Raw genomic sequence first — 16,618 nt, forward strand, 5'->3', positions numbered from 1 at the left:
TGAACAACCAATACATCCAGCAAAGCACGTTGCTGAAAAACCAATACATCCAGTTAAGAACGCTGCTGAACAACCAATACATCCAGCAAAGCATGTTGCTTAACAACTAATACACCCAGCAAAGTATGTTGCTGAACAACCAATACATCCAGCAAAGCACGCTGCTGAACAACCAATACATCCAGCAAAGCATGTTGCTGAACAACCAATACATCCAGCAAAGCACGCTGCTGAACAACCAATACATCCAGCAAAGCATGTTGCTGAACAACCAATACATCCAGCAGAGCACGTTGCTGAACAACCGATACATCCAGCAAAACATGTTGCTGAACAACCAATACATCCAGCAAAGCACGCCGCTGAACAACCAATACATCCAGCAAAGCATGTTGCTGAACAACCAATACATCCAGCAAAGCATGTTGCTGAAAAACCAATACATCCAGCAAAGCACGCTGCTGAACAACCAATACATCCAGCAAAGCAAAATCACTTATATGGAACATAGTATAATGGAGACAGGCAATAAATAAAACAAAATACATATCAACTTTTTAAAGGGCTTATTGCTACTAAACATTTAGATCACCATTAATTAAGAACTGTGGTCAATGAGCCCAATTTTCAGCAAACATGGCTGCTACTATCAAAGGAGCAGATTATTGAAGGATTAGAAATAAACTCATCATACTTTAATAGATTACTTTAAAGTTAAAAGATTAAGTTTGATAAATAAAATGTTCTTCATTATAGTGCCGTTGATAAAAGATATAAAACATAAAATTGATACCGATTTTTATTGACTAAACTAAATAAGACATTTCAAAATCCTCTACAACAGTTACCAATGGTTTAACCCTCATTACATCACTATAAATTAACATACATTAGTACACAACCCGTTACACATGTGAGATACACAAAATACATAATTAAGAATAAGGAGAGACACACAAAAATAATAAAAATCCCTTGTAATATAAATGTACACAAACATTTGTTATGCACAATCCCGCCAATTTATGAAACAACGTGAAGGTAATTTGACATAATTCTCTATACAGCTTTCCGCAATCCATAGATGCAAGGATCCTTGGTAGATTTCATTAGCCAATATTCTGTGTGTAGTCCTTCATTGCGCTATTTTATGCTGAAAATAAAATTACAACATGTTTACTTTTTGTGCGATTTTATATTGTTTGCACTTGTTAATATTGATATATTACTGAAGTCATTGTTGTATTTTTGTTATTTTAAACAGATTTGATTCACTCATTATTATTATATAATCCTCTGCCATTTTCTATTTTTTTCCAATTAATTTAAAACAAACACTCATACTTAATACTTAGGAATAAGTATTCCGTATGATCCTTCCAAATAATACAAGATTGCTTTGAAGTATTACTTCTTGGTACTGGCATTTGTTTATCATCTTAATTTCGTGTAAAATGCTCATTTTTTTCCATGTTTACTGGTAAGTCAATTGTTGATTATATATTTATGACGTAGCTCAGTACTTACGAGTGTAGTCCGTAAAGTTTGAGGACTGTCTCAATATAATATTATTTACCCGCCGGAAATAAATAAAACAAGTATAGAACTAATTTCATGATTTACTGATTAAGTGTACAAAATTTCATTTCAGTATCTGCTTAAATTTTAAAAATTATAAATCATAAGAAAATTTCATACGGAGCACCCAAACAGATATTTCTCGCATACATCCTGCCATTGTGCTATGGTCAATTTTGAAATTATATCCTTCGTTTTTGCTTATGCTCTTGGTCTAAATATCTTTTATTTTCATTTGTTCAAGCAGTTATTTGTTTTTATAGTGATTAAGAATATATTACAATATTGACTGCTGCATCCCACTTGTTGACGTTTTTACCTATAATATTGTGTTTGTTTTGCTAACCCGTTGTTGCCATTATAATGGAATTTGGTACGACTGTCATACAAATGAGTGGTTAATTTAGTTTTAAAATCAGGTTTTAGTCCACCATTTTCTATTTTTTATAATTATCTTTTCCTTCATGAATAAACAGCATATATTTATCTTGTGGCACAATAGTCAAGCAAGTGAAATAAATAATCATAATAAGCATTCTATGTAATAACAGTATGAGACCTATGGATTACGTATCGTAAAAACATGTTCATTAATTTAAAAATAGTGGTAATAGTAGTGCAAGAAATATATGTACATGCATATGGATTAATAGTATAGAAAATTATGGACTTTCCGTTTTGAATTTTCCTCGGAGTTCAATATTTTAGTGACTTTACTTTTTATACAAATGCTTTCAAATACTGATATACACATATGTATATGCACTTACCGCCTTTAAATTTAATCAGTGAGCCTATAGCTCAGGGGTTCCAGTAAAAATTGTGTTCTTCCACACTTAAATATTTTGAGGAAATATGTTTCTCTAAAATCAAGTTTTCTTTTATGTAATTTCGAAGCCCTTTGATATAAGGTTTTGATATCTTGCATCTTAGGTCTGTAAACGAAGTACTTTGTCAATATAATAACTTCATTTTTTGATAAAATTCAATTTACAAAATGCATAGGGGCAAAAAATGGCAATATTCAAATTAAGTGGAATTTCGATATGAACTATATCTAAAATCCAATTAGAAAAATAGTTTTCCTCTCCCCTTCTTCAGTCCATTTGATTCTTGACCTAACATATTGACCTTTAACTTTGTTCTGTCTAAAAATTCTAAGTTGATATTTTTTGGCTTCTATTTCATCAAGATTGTCCTTTGTACCTTATTTTCAAAATTTTGTATTTCCTCAGTCAGTTGGATTTTCTAATTTTATCCTTTCTCTTTTTATAAATGTTGAGTAAAAAATAGTCCTACCTCTAACCTCCAGGAGAAGGGTTTCCAAAAATATTATTGGTCATTAATTGCAAGTTGAATATCTAAAATATCAATACCATGTAAAGCATCCCCTCTATCCACTGGCAATACATAATGCACAAATGTGTTAAGGTTTTTTTTAGTTTTATTAGTTTTACATATACAGGAGAGTAATTAAACTTCAAGAGGCCTCTGCCGTTTGTTAACTCATTCTCTTTAAGGTCAAAATAACTGGATCTATGCGATCACTCCGGATTTGGAGATTGTGCAAAATTTTAAGTTTTAGAGATAACATGAAAAATATTGTGTGTGTCTATGAGTTGAAGAAACTTGATACCCTATTTTAATCATCAACTGCCAATTTCTGACATGTTTTTTGCCCTTGAATTAAGACAAGATTGATCGAACAACTCTTTTATTTTAGATATACACTTGCATATACACCTTTGTAAATCAAAATGAATTATGTTAATCAATTATTTATGAATTAATGTGAACAAGTTATATTCATCTATTTAATCAGTTAAAAGAATTTTGAAAGTATTTTATAAGTATCGTTTGCTTGTGTAGGTTACTGTATAAAATTTGTATTGATATATCTTAAGCTGGTGATGCATGTATATAGATAGACCAGTAACTTGTGACACCCCTGGTCTCGCTCCTATTGGAGGTTATACAATTCTTTCCTTTGTTATTTTAATTTATAAATTATCTTAATCTATTTATGAGATTTGATCACCGGTAAACTTCTGTTGCCTTTATTTATAGATCCTAGATATAATAGAAGACAGGAACACACACATAATATTCAGATATGACATATCATGCTATTTATCATTTGAAAATTTTTGAAATATTCAAAATAAACTTACTAAATTGTTTACTTTCCAGAATGTTTACTTTCCAGAAGATTCCCATTACATTCCGTGCCATTATTAAGAGCAGGTCTGATCACAGTTCTGGATCTGAAACCTACTGAATTTGCATCTGGTGTACCCCACGGTGACCAGGGACTGAGGATACATGGCAGTGGTTCTTGATAATAAAATATAATAAAATATAACATGTTCTATTATATTATGTGTTTCGCGTTTCTCTGTTATGAATGTTCTTGCGTGTATTTGTGCTGTGCTTCTGTCACGTAGTATTTTAGTGATATTTTTTAACATTGTCATATGGATGTTTTGATTTTCAAATCGTAGATATTTGGGCTGAAAAACGTTTGAACAGAAAAAAATGGATGATTCAATATTTTGAAATATCATTTTTATTTTCTGTTATTAGATTATAAAACTATTACAGAAAGTTACCTTTAATCAGGTTAATCAGGAAAAGATCTTTGCCAATGTGACAGAATCAAAACAAACCTTTCCTTAGATCCAAAAGGTCTCCACATCCCTTGCCCCCATTAAGAGCAGGTCTTAGTACATATCTGTATCTGGCAACTGTTCCTGTGGTGTCTGGTGAACTCCATGGAAACCAATCACTCGTAGTACATGGTAGTGGTACTAAATGATAAAATATTACATATAACCGCTGTTTTTCTTTAGTGCAACTAGTACTCAACAGATAACATGAACGGTACCAATGATACTGCACTACAGGTTCAGGATGACAATACACATATACATAAGTATATAATATAAAGGTTATTTATAGCCGACTATACGGTTCGGGGTTTACCTATTGTTGAAGGCCCAACGCGTGTCTATTAATAATTGCTTACATCAACATCATTTAAACTTGAGTCTCATCGGTTATCATACGACATCCCATTGTATACATCATATAGAATTAGCTATTAAAAGATTAAATATGAAATGGTTATGTATAGCCGACTAAATGGTATGTTTTATTTCGTAATGTTGAAGGCCATGCAGTTTACTGTAATTGCTTACATCCACTTCATTTGAATTTTGGTTGATATTTGTCTCATTGACCATCATACCACATCCCCTTGTTTTTAAATTCAATAACGGATGTTATGTGTTTAGTGGCAATTGTGTTGAGTCCAGCTTTCTCATTTGATATTATGGTTAAACATTACGGTTTAAAATAGTCACTTTACTTGAACTATATACAAGTGTCAAGTGAAAGGTTTACGAAACCAGGTTTAACTCACAACATCTTCGAAACATGTCTGTCCAAAGTCAGAAATATGACAGTTGTTTTCAAGACGTTTCATTAAAGGATAAATAGTCTAATGTTCGATTCTGTCAGGTTTTATGGACTTCTCCATTGAAAATTGACCATTCGGTTCAATGGTTTATATTACAGTGTTGATTTGCATTGAGTGTACAAGTACCATATTGACGTACCTGGCTTCTTTTTGAGTTAACGATTTTCTTTCCCTTTTTTATATTTATCTTTGTCTTCTGAATTGTTGAATGAGATTTGAACATGGCACTTATGTTGTCTAACTTTATAAATCATACATATCTAAATTGATACACAAATACTTGGAGATTCATATTTGAAATCCAATGGTTATATTGCATTTTTTGACCCTTACACTACTATAGAGTTATGAAAATAGCTTTCTTGAGTCGGAAAAAATCTTTAAATACTTTTCCAAAGTGACGGTAATATTTTCGTTATAGGTAAATTCAAAATTGAACAAACCTCTCAATCCTTGAAAAAGGTCTTCACATCCCTTGCCCCCATTAATTGCAGGTCTAGTTACAAGTCTGTATCTACTACGCGTTCCTGTGGCGTCTTGACTCCATGGAAACCAATCACTCCTGATACATGGCAGTGGTACTAAATGATAAAATATAACACATATCCACTGGTTTTCTTTAGTGCAATTAGTATTCAACAGATGCAGTAACATTAACGATACCAATCTTACTGCACATCATGTTCAGTATGACCCATAAATAATTTATGTAATGCTTATTTCTAGTAGATTATACGGTATTGGGTATCTCATAGCCGTATGATTGGCCATAATTGCTTTCATCCAGTTTTTTTAAAACTTGGGATGATAGTTGTCTCTTGGCAATCATACCACGTCTCCTTGTTTTGATATTTCACAATGGTTATGTGCTTGGTGGAAATCAGATAAATCAACCGTTTTTAAATTCTATTATGGTTAATTGTACGGTAATATTTTGCCCCTATAACGGAAATAATTACAAGTATCACAAAAGTGGGAGGCTTACGGAACCAGGTTTAACTCACAACATCTTCGGAGCATGAGCATAACTGTCCTTAGTCAGAAATATGACAGTTCTTTTTGATACGGTTCGTTAAGTGTAACCAAGGAAGAATAAAAATTGGCATCCGCAAATTTGCAGATTTAACATGGTTGTGTTGATATTTTGAGTAGTTATGAATATAGAATGAACAAAGAATGTGATTTCAGCCGTGTATCACATTCACTTGTACTGTAATAGACGGTTCTGTTGCAGAGTTGTCAATTGTTTAGACGTATTATTAATACTTATTTCTGTGACTAGCATACGATCATTTACGATAGATATTTAGCTAATCTGTAATCAGGTACATCTTCATGATTAATATATGTTCAAAAAACTCGGGATACATGGAAGTTGTGCTATATGATAAAATAAAAAAAACCACAGCCACAACCTTATTTAATGTAACTAATACTCCAAAGATATGATAAAATTAACAGTACCAATGTTACTGCATCACAGATTCAGTACGAAAATAAACTCAGCTTTAAATAGGATTTGTAAGAAAATACGTAATAGTTATTTTTAAAAAAACCGACTCTACAGTATTGGGTATTCTCATCGCCGAAGGCCGTAAGGTTGCATATTATTCATGTAATTGCTTACATCCATTTTAAGCAAACTTGGGTGGATTGTTGTCTCATTGGCATTCATACCACATCTCTTTGTTTTTATATTTGACAAAGGTTGTCAATTTGTTGAGTCAATAGATATTGATATTAATATATAAGATGCAACTCTGCATCAAAGTAACAATTTATAAAAGTAAACCATAATATGTCTGTCTAAGTACGGTCTTCAACACGGAGCCTTGGCTCACACCGAACAGCAAGCTATAAAGGGCCCCAAAACTTACTAGTGTAAAACCATTCAAACGGGAAAACCAATGGTCCCATTTATATAAAAAAAAATATAGAGAAACGAGAAACTAACATAAAAAAACGGCAACTACTGAACATCCGATTTCTGACTTTGCCTTTTTATAGCATATAGTTATCAAAGGTACCAGGATTATAATTTAGTACGCCAGACGCGCGTTACTGTGTAAGGTAAATTCTTACGGTTAAATTATGTAACTAAATCGGAACTATATACTAAGTGTTATACAAGTGGAAGGGTATAAAACCAGGTTTAACTAACCACTTTCTTCGGAACATGCCTGTACAAAGTCAGGAATATGGCAGTTATTATAATACCTTCTCTGGAGTAATTTAGTCTATCGTTTGATTCTGTAAGGTTTTATGGACTTCTCCTGTTTAAATTGACCATGGAGTTCAGTATGTTAGAATACAGGTTTGTTTTTACTGAATACTATCTATTCATTGATATATTCATTATTAAACAAACCTTTCCTTGATTCCAGAAGGTCTCCACATTCTGTGCCATTATTAAGAGTAGGTCTAATGACTGTCCTGTATCTGGAAGCTGTTCCAGTTGCATCTGCTGAACTCCAAATTGTCCATTCACTCAGCATACAAGGTATTTGTTCTAAATTATACAATTTAACTCATAACCACTGTTTATTTGTAGAACCAACAATTCTGAACATGTAGGATAACATTAACGGTACTAGTATTATTGCACTAGAAGTTCATTTCGACTAAACATTTACCCATTATAAAAGATAACATAAAAAAGGAGATGTGGTATGATTGCCAATGAGACAACTGTCCACAAGAGACCAACATGACACAGACATTAACAACTATAAGTCACCGTACGGTGAGTACAATGAGTAAAGCCCATACCGTATAGTCAGCTATAAAAGGCCCCAATAAGTTAGTTTCCAATAAGACAACTCTTTGACAAGTGACTAAATGACACAGAAATTAATAGCTATTGCTCACTGTACAGCCTTCAACAATGATCAAAGCCAATACCATATAGTCAACTTGAAAAGATCCAGAACTTTCAAATGTAAAACAATTCAAACGAGAAAACTAACGACCTTATCAATGTAAAAAAAATGAGCGAAAAACAAATATGTTTCACAACAATAAACGACAACCACATAATTGCAGGCGGGGGGATACATGTTAGTGGGGTCCCAACACTTCCCTTACATAGAACCGTTGTGTAACAGTACAACATAAAAACGAACTATACAAATTGTTTGAATAAAAGCTTAACTCATTAGATGGATACAAATGGGATATATCTAATAAAAAAGGTGGTCTCGTACATCCCAACACCAAATAGACAATAAGTGCAGACCTCGCAGTTACTGATAGCTAGTTCAAAGCCAATAACAACTAATAAAAAAACATGCATCTATTATCAATTAGTACACATCAAACATCTTTTGGACTTAGTGTATAGACATCATAAACAGTCAGAGAAAAACATGACCTTGTGCAATGCTAAGATACAGGTATCGACAGATTGTAGTCTAGATTAAATATTGTGTGCCGCACACTACGTGATGGATTGGTCTCATTGTTGAAGCATATATTTTTGTTAGTTTGTTTGAATTACTCCGTCTTTTTTCTGGTACAATTATGCATGTTTAAGCATCTATTAGGTATAATCAAACAAATCCTACTGCAATATTACGCTTATTCTCACGTTACTCGATTATGTTTTCTCATGATGCGCATCTCAATTGTTAAATTGCTGAACTATCAACAATCATTATACAAGACGGCAGTATACGTAGCTATAAAACCGAGCTCAACTCACCATTTTTTTCCGGAATATTTGTGTACCACTAACGAAATATGACACTTGCCTTCTATTCGTTCTGCTATTTGATATAGTCGAGCATTTGATTTTGTCAGGTTTTATTGACGTCTCCATTTTCGAATTTACTATGGAATTTGATATTTTCAATCACCCTGTTTTTGCTGAGCGTTGATTCGCCTTCCGTGTGATGAATGCATATGATAAGACGCCTTCCCCGATGACGTACCCGGTCTTGCTGTTTCTTGGGGTTAACTAACTCCTTGTCCTTGTTATATTGATGTGTATCTTGTTATATATGAAATGTTATCGATAAACTTCTTTTGTGTAAATTTACAAATCATAGAAATATTCATAAAAAATCCTTTTATATAGAAACACTTCACGATTCTATATTCAGATATAGATATTTTTCCCCTTCATTGCAAAAGACAACTAGTGACAAAATGACATTTTTTGTGTAAACCCTTGGTTCATATCTAGATAGGAATTCTTAATCTCAAAGTAAGATTATCTGTATAACACATAATTACAGATATGTTCCAATATTGTCATAACCACAACTCCGTCCTTGTTTCATCGATTGTGACAACGTCAAATGAGATTTATCACAGACGTTATGCTTACTAGTGTGACAAATGCAACTAATGGAGCAGACCATGCCACTGCTGGTGGACGTTTCGTCCCCGAGGTTATCACCAACCCAGTAGTCACAATTTAGTGTTGACATGAATTTCAATTATAAGGTCTATTTTTATAAATTTCCTGTTACAAAACTTTGATTTTTTCGAAAAACTAAGGATTTATTTTCTTATCGCCGGAATTGATTACCTTGGCCGTATTTTGCACAAAGTTTTGGAAATTTGTGTTTTCAATCCTCTTCAACTATGTTCTTGTTTGGCTTCTTACCAAATTTGATCTGAGCGTCACTGATGAGTCTTATGTAGACGAAACGCGTGTCTTGTGTATTAAATAATATTCCTGGTACTTTTGATAACTGTTTACCCTTCTGTAGCGTCTGAAATTAACCCGGCTTTGCTCAGTTTAAGTTTTGAGGACTTATTCTTTTCGACCTTTTTCGTTTTTGTCATGATGTTATTTTTTTTGTATGTGAAGAATTCATGTAGCAAAATAATCTTTTGTGTTATAGAAAATACATCTTGTTTTTTTTCATTTAATTTGCAGTGTAGTGTTTGGTATATTTTGAAGCCTTTACAATTCAAAGTATATAAATCTAATAGAGATATCTCATCGTCACATGAACCTGACAAACAACTAATATCTGTGTAGCTTCAATTTTAAGGAGATAGCCTGCAGTGGCCTTGTTAAACCTATACTTTTAATAAAAGTACGGACAAAGTATTATCCAGGTTTGAAAAATGATGATGAAGATTTATTATTCTGTCTGGTGAAGGTATCAAAAATTACCTTTCTTAAGTTCGAAAAGTTCTTCACATTTATTGCCACCATTTAAGGGAGGTCTGACTACAGTTCTATATCTGTATATAGTTCCCGTGGCATCTGGTGCTTGCCAGTTAGTCCATGCACTCATTATACAAGGCATTGCTTCTGGAAAATATTAACATCACAGCAGTAAAACGTTGAAATGGATTCAATGAATATAAAAATAATGAGACAACTATCCATCAGATATCAATTGATGTAACTTTTACATGTTTAAGAAACAATAAGAAGTATCCGTACAACCTTTATAAATAAGCAATTGACATACTATATATTAGCAGTACATTGTAAGCTAAAGTAAGCTATGAAAGGCCATGGAAAAATAAAAAAATATGAAATAATGTAAACGAGAAAAGCAACAACCGCATAAATACTAAATGAATTACGAAAAATAGACCACTGAGTAACAGGCGTCTTACTTGGGACAGACATATAATAATGTGGAGATATTAACATATTTGCGAGTGTGTAACTCTCCATTAAAACAGAATTCAAGTAAAGTAAGAAAGACTTATTCAATGAACGAATGAGAGATGGGTATGCCTAAACCTATCTGATGTCTAGTATATAAATAAACCGACTGGAATAGTAATGATATTATTAAAGATGTAATTTTTCTCTTTGACCAAGATTTTGTACGTTTCAGCAATCAAGTTTATCGACAGGATGTAGCTATGCTTATACGCACCAAATCATTTCTTCAATGCAGAGATTTTTCTTTATTTTTTATGAATTACACATTTTGAACAAACTCGTTTAATTGATAAATCTAAAACACTAACTTGATCATTATGTTTAGGAATGAGTTGGGCGTATAACCTCACAACATTATATATTGTGTCTGTTCTATGAAGTCAGGAGTCCGTAATACAGTCGTTGTCGACGTTTGCTATCTGACATATTTGTTTTATCGTTAGCTTTTAAACTTGATTTGTTTCACAGTTTATAGTTGACTTCACGGTATGTATTCTACTCATGTCGAAAGGTACTACGGTATCCTATAGTGTCTTCCATTCAACGTCATTTGTTCTCAAACGGAAACTATACTAGTTGCCAATCATACTACGTCTCCTTATTCTATATGTAGTCTGACGGTTAAAATACTATTATATACACAAAATAAAACACTGGCAAATTTCAAGTAAATTCATTTAATCAAACTATTTTAGAGCTAAAACAGACTGCAAATGTAAACTGTTGGTTTAAGTAGTAATTTGTTGATTGCGCTATTGTTCGAATAGAGACCATAATTAATCAACTTTTATATTAGAAATAATCAACTAGCATATATCCACTGTTTTCATAATGCAGTGTGTGAAGCTGGTTTGTCATTCTGTTTCATTCAAGTCACTTGGACAACCGATGGAATATACGCAAGAGAAACGGAAAATACAAAAGCGATAATAAAACTCATCAATCTCAAACAAAATGGCGCAATTCCAACAAAAAAGAAAGCGACAAAACGAGAAACAACAGTTTGCGAAAAAAACAACACTGGAAACAGAAAAGTTAGCAACAAGGCCCATAACAATCGTGTAAAAGCTCAGGTGCTCCAAAAAGGAAAGTACACCTGCTCTATATGAGGCACCCATCGAGTTACTCATAAAAGTACAAATGTGATGAAAAGTTTAATTTAGTCGTTCACATTTGAGGACGAGAGAACGAGTTGTGTTTTTTTTTTAAAAATGAAAATATCTGTCGTGAAAAAGATATTGCATCTTTTTGTCCTGATGAGGCGAAAATCAATCACCAATCAATCAACAAGTCATTGAAACAATCTTGATACGAAATGTAAATTCTACAGTATCGTATGAACTGAGTAATAAGTACGGATGCAAGCAATACTCGAATATTGTTAATAGGAAATGTATAGTTCACTATTGGGAAGCTTAAATAATATATTTTGACATTATATTTTGTTCTAAACCTACCTGCATTTGCAATACACAGTCTGAACAAGTCATTATATCAGAACCGTGAATGGCATTGCCTAATCCCTTATAAAAGTTAATAAACCTACCTAGATAAGAACAGCGTGTTGTGTCAAACTTGCGGATGTCGGTGATCATGTTATAATAAGTGCATGTGCCAAGGAACATACACAATTTTTTAGTGTATGCCCATCTAATCAAATTGGTCATCTTGCAGCATACCAATGGGTTTCTTTTTAAGGAACTACATTGAAACAAGTACGTTAATATGTAATATTGAAACAACAGTTTTCATAACATTGAATAAAACAAAAATGACCTTAAAACTTTCGAGAAAATAGAAAAATAATCGCATTTCAAGATTTCGGAAGCTGTTATTTGGATGTACCTTCATCAGAAACGTTAAAAGTAAAAATTTTGCAAATCAAGAATGTGTAATTGCCGCAACGCCGATGCATTTTATTCAGGTATTTACATTCGTTTCTTTTGTACTTTTTGTAGATTGGATATACTTTTTAATCAGTATAAATCATGTATGGTAATTTTAGTCAAATTTGATTTTTTTTTCAACTTTTTCATTCAGTATGAGACGAAATGCTATCTTTATTGCACGATAAGAGGAATTCAGATTGTGAATACTTGACAATGTTTTATTGAGGTATTCCATAATGAAAACACAGTAATATAAAAGACCTGTATTATTGCTGAAAAGTTGTAGATGATTATAATTTAAAGAGATTTCGACGACTAGTATTTATATCACCAGTTCTCTTCAATGAGAATCTTTGCGGATGTGTGACCCGATACTTAACCTTAATGTTTTACTGTTGGTTTACAAGTTATGCTTGAGAATTGTTATCTCCCTTATCTATGTATGTTGCATTGGCGTTTGTTTTTTTGTTGCACTCTTAAAGACTTTCCGTTTTGAGTTTTTCTCGGAGTTCAGTCCTTTTGTGATTTCCCTTTTTTCAGTGTTTCAGTCGTTTTGTTGTTTTCCTCTTACAGTTGATTTGTTTCCCTCTGTTTTTGTTTCTTACCGGATTATTTTTTTTTCTCAATCGGTTTATGAATTTTAAACAGCAGTAAACTATTGTTGCCTCTATTTGGTATAGCCCTGTTACAACATTGGAAAGATATTCACACCGTAACATTAAATTGTATCCATGTTTTATGCGAACAATACATGTGATAACGGGTGCACCTCTTGGACCGAGATACTGATCATACTTATCATCAGGGTTTCGTTCAATATCGTACCGGCTACTTAGGGATTCGTAGATTTATGACTATTGAACGTGTAGCTAGCCTAGCTGCTACGTATATATTGATAGCAGCTGTCTAGCTACACGTTCAATAGTCATAAATCTATGTAGCACTACGTAGCATTATTTATCTGCTACGATGGTGAACGCAATCCTTGTTAACTTGTGGTTAAAGGCAATCATAAAGCCTAGATGCAACTAAAGAAACAAAACGACAAAAGAAACAAATACATATGTTGTCTTTATATATCCATCTCAGTTGATGTTTATCACAATACATATTAACTGTAATGAACTACAGACTACATGTTCTGAAATATTTATCTGCATATATATAAATAAAACAAAATTGCATATTTGTTGATAGTACTTACACACTTTTCAACGAATGAAGACTGTTAAATGCACCGCTTTCTACACTTGAAATGTCATTATTCGATAAATCTCTGTAAGGTATTTATATATAAAGTCATCTCCATTAAAATATATACATGTATTCAAATAAATATTAAGTCATCTTCTTTTTAAACATACATTCACAAAACTCAGTATCAGTTCAAAGAACAAATAGTCCTCGTTCATTTAAAAAATTAGTGAATTATTTAATTGTTACAACATTGTATCTTTTAATTAGATCTAAGTCACACCACATTTAATGTTAACCTGCATCATCCAATTGATAATCAGTGAGATAACTGTTTCCAAATATGTGTAGTACTCGATTTTAGACTAAATGATATTTGTGAACTGTCTGCATAATTTCAAGATTATACAAGCTACGTGTAACACATGTATTTAACATGTATACTATGTTTGTTAAAAAAAAACAATCAATATTCAAAATTCTAAATTTTAAAAAAGTCAACATTTTAATAACTTCTGCCCTCACAGTAGTAATGTTCGACTATACAATAAGTGTCTTTCCAACAGAAAAAAAACATACATTAGCAATTAGAAATCATTATTTGAAAAAGTAACTATATTTACTATATATAAAAGAAAGTAACTCAAATTATACATAATATCAAATATGCATGAAGGAAACGATACTATTTTAGGTCAAATGTGAATGACTTTAATATCTATAGTTTTATAGATATATTTCAAAGTGATTTCAAATATTCATAATTTTCATATTCTAACACTGTACTTACAACTTATTAAGCGATGTCAATCTGGATAACGAGGCGGATGTTATTGCAGTAATAGAATTTCCTTTTAGGAATCTACAAAATAAATAACAATTATATCATGAAACAAACAGTAGTAAAATGTTGGTTGTTCCATCACCAGGCTAGGGTAAAATAATAATTCCATTTTAAACTTCCGTTGAACAATTACATTTTTTTTATTTTTTTTTTTATTTGTTTACACACATACTAATATACGATTAGGGTATGTGTAAATATTTTTAAATGCTTACTAAACGATAGAACTGTTCATAATCCCGTCCTCTTTTCGTCGATTGTGACGTCATCAATCTAAGTATTATTTTTTTTAATTGTTATCATATTGATGAAACTACCTGCAATACGATGTACATATTTAAAAGACTTACAATTTGGTTGTTGATTTGGGTATATTGATAGGTATTTCTGTAAAACCAGCAAATTCACAAAACACTTTTGTTCCTTCACAAGAACACATAGATAGTTCTTCTGCAGTACACCTACTAGCATAAACTTCTTGTAAAAAGCCGGCGGTCAAAATTATAATCAACATACAGAACATAGTGCCAGCTTAGTTAGTCTTGTGTCTTTAAATGCTGGAAAATAATATAACACTGTTTTTTAAAAACAGTTATGACATGAGAATTGACGAACAAAATATGGCGACCGGTATGTCTCTGTATATTCGTTTCATTATTTCGCTGACCAAAAACAGTATTTACAAAACCATAAGCGATTTTTAAATAATCTCTGTATCAAACTTTTGAAAATAACATTTTAGAAAATAACGTATTACTGTACGCGTGAATTTAAGCAGAATCATTCAATTTGAATTTTGTAGAGCTACAGATAGAGACGTAGGTGAAAAGAGTTAAAATGTTTGTCAAGATTATGACCATCTCTCAGCCATCAATAGACACCTAAAGTGGTAACATTTGAACAACTAATAGAATTATTCTTAACCGAGACGTATATAAATGAGGAGATGTTGTATGGTTGACAATGTGACAACTGTAAGTTTCCTTACTTGTAGTTAGCAAAACCTTTTGGAATGTCGGGTCCTCAATGTTCTTTTACTTTGTAAAAGTAAGAAGATGTGAAATGATTGCCTATGACAAAACTCTCTACAAGAGTCCAAGTGAGACATAAATTATCAACTATGGGTCACCGTACGGCCTTTAACAATGAGCAAAACCAATACTACATAGTCGGCTAAAAGACAAATGTAAAACTATTAAAACGAGAAAACTAACGTTAGCCTTTTTAAATTTTTGGACTCGAGTGTCACTGGTGAGTCCTGTGTCTATTTCAGATATATCTTTTCAAAGTATGTTTTAGTTTTCGATTTTCCAATTATTTGGTCTCGAACATCACTGAAGTGATATTAATTAAAATGTGCCAATTGGTGCAGTTAAATGATACAGGTAATATTAATATGAAATATCTGTATCACACATGTTGGTACCACTTGTCTGTGGTTATATTTAAGGAGATGTGGTATGTTGCAAATGAGTAAACTTTCTACCTAAGACAAAAATAGAGTCAAGGATGTGAATCACAGGTCACTCTTTGGTCTTCAACTTTGTATTTGTAAAAGAGAAGAAGAGGGATGACAATTATTGAGCAAACACTACTGTTATTTTTAATCCCCAATGAAGTATTAACTCCATTTAATGGTAATAAATCTTCGTTATTGGCTAACGTGTAATTCGACAGCAATAACTCATTGGTGGAGTTTACTGATAATTTTGATTATGTTAGCTTTATTATTAGATCTTACTTTTTTTCTCTGTGTCTTTTATAATTTGCAAGGTTACGACAAAACAAATGCAAGCAGGGAAAAAGAACTTAGGGCAGTTACTCCTTAAGTAGGAATTTTTATCAATTTGGTTTTTTTTTTGGGGGGGAGGAGGAGAGGAGGAATAGATCCTTATATTCAATATTTTGCAAAAATTTGGCGCTGCAATGTATCTTTATGTTTGTTATGCTATCAAACTCTAAACACCCTTCAGGGCAAGTTTGACATTGCTCGAGCG

At 32.3% G+C, this 16,618-nt stretch overlaps 1 protein-coding gene across 1 annotated transcript; it reads right to left on the reverse strand.

The window, feature by feature from the left end:
* Window positions 1–839: 839 nt before the first annotated feature.
* On the reverse strand, window positions 840–15,172 carry LOC134686523 (uncharacterized). The gene is made up of 10 exons (XM_063546188.1): window positions 14,972–15,172; window positions 14,568–14,639; window positions 13,788–13,859; window positions 12,241–12,395; window positions 10,185–10,325; window positions 7,425–7,565; window positions 5,500–5,637; window positions 4,245–4,385; window positions 3,750–3,912; window positions 840–1,153 (listed from the first exon to the last, which is right to left on the reverse strand). Exons 1-9 carry the CDS (start codon window positions 15,142–15,144, stop codon window positions 3,758–3,760), a joined length of 1,188 nt encoding a protein of 395 aa, XP_063402258.1. The 5' UTR covers window positions 15,145–15,172; the 3' UTR covers window positions 840–1,153; window positions 3,750–3,757.
* Window positions 15,173–16,618: the final 1,446 nt, after the last annotated feature.

This window comes from Mytilus trossulus, chromosome 10 (genome assembly GCF_036588685.1).
Source record: "Mytilus trossulus isolate FHL-02 chromosome 10, PNRI_Mtr1.1.1.hap1, whole genome shotgun sequence".
In the NCBI taxonomy this organism is placed as follows: Eukaryota; Metazoa; Mollusca; class Bivalvia; order Mytilida; family Mytilidae; genus Mytilus; species Mytilus trossulus.

What these genes read in the sequence shown, in the direction of transcription:
- LOC134686523 (XM_063546188.1), bottom strand. Translation starts at nt 15,144, where the DNA reads ATGTTCTGTATGTTGATTATAATTTTGACCGCCGGCTTTTTACAAGAA. An exon ending in CCCAAATCAACAACCAAATT is followed by an intron (nt 14,640 to 14,971) that starts GTAAGTCTTTTA and finishes TTTATTTTGTAG; the next exon opens with ATTCCTAAAAGGAAATTCTA. An exon ending in TTGACATCGCTTAATAAGTT is followed by an intron (nt 13,860 to 14,567) that starts GTAAGTACAGTG and finishes AATACCTTACAG; the next exon opens with AGATTTATCGAATAATGACA.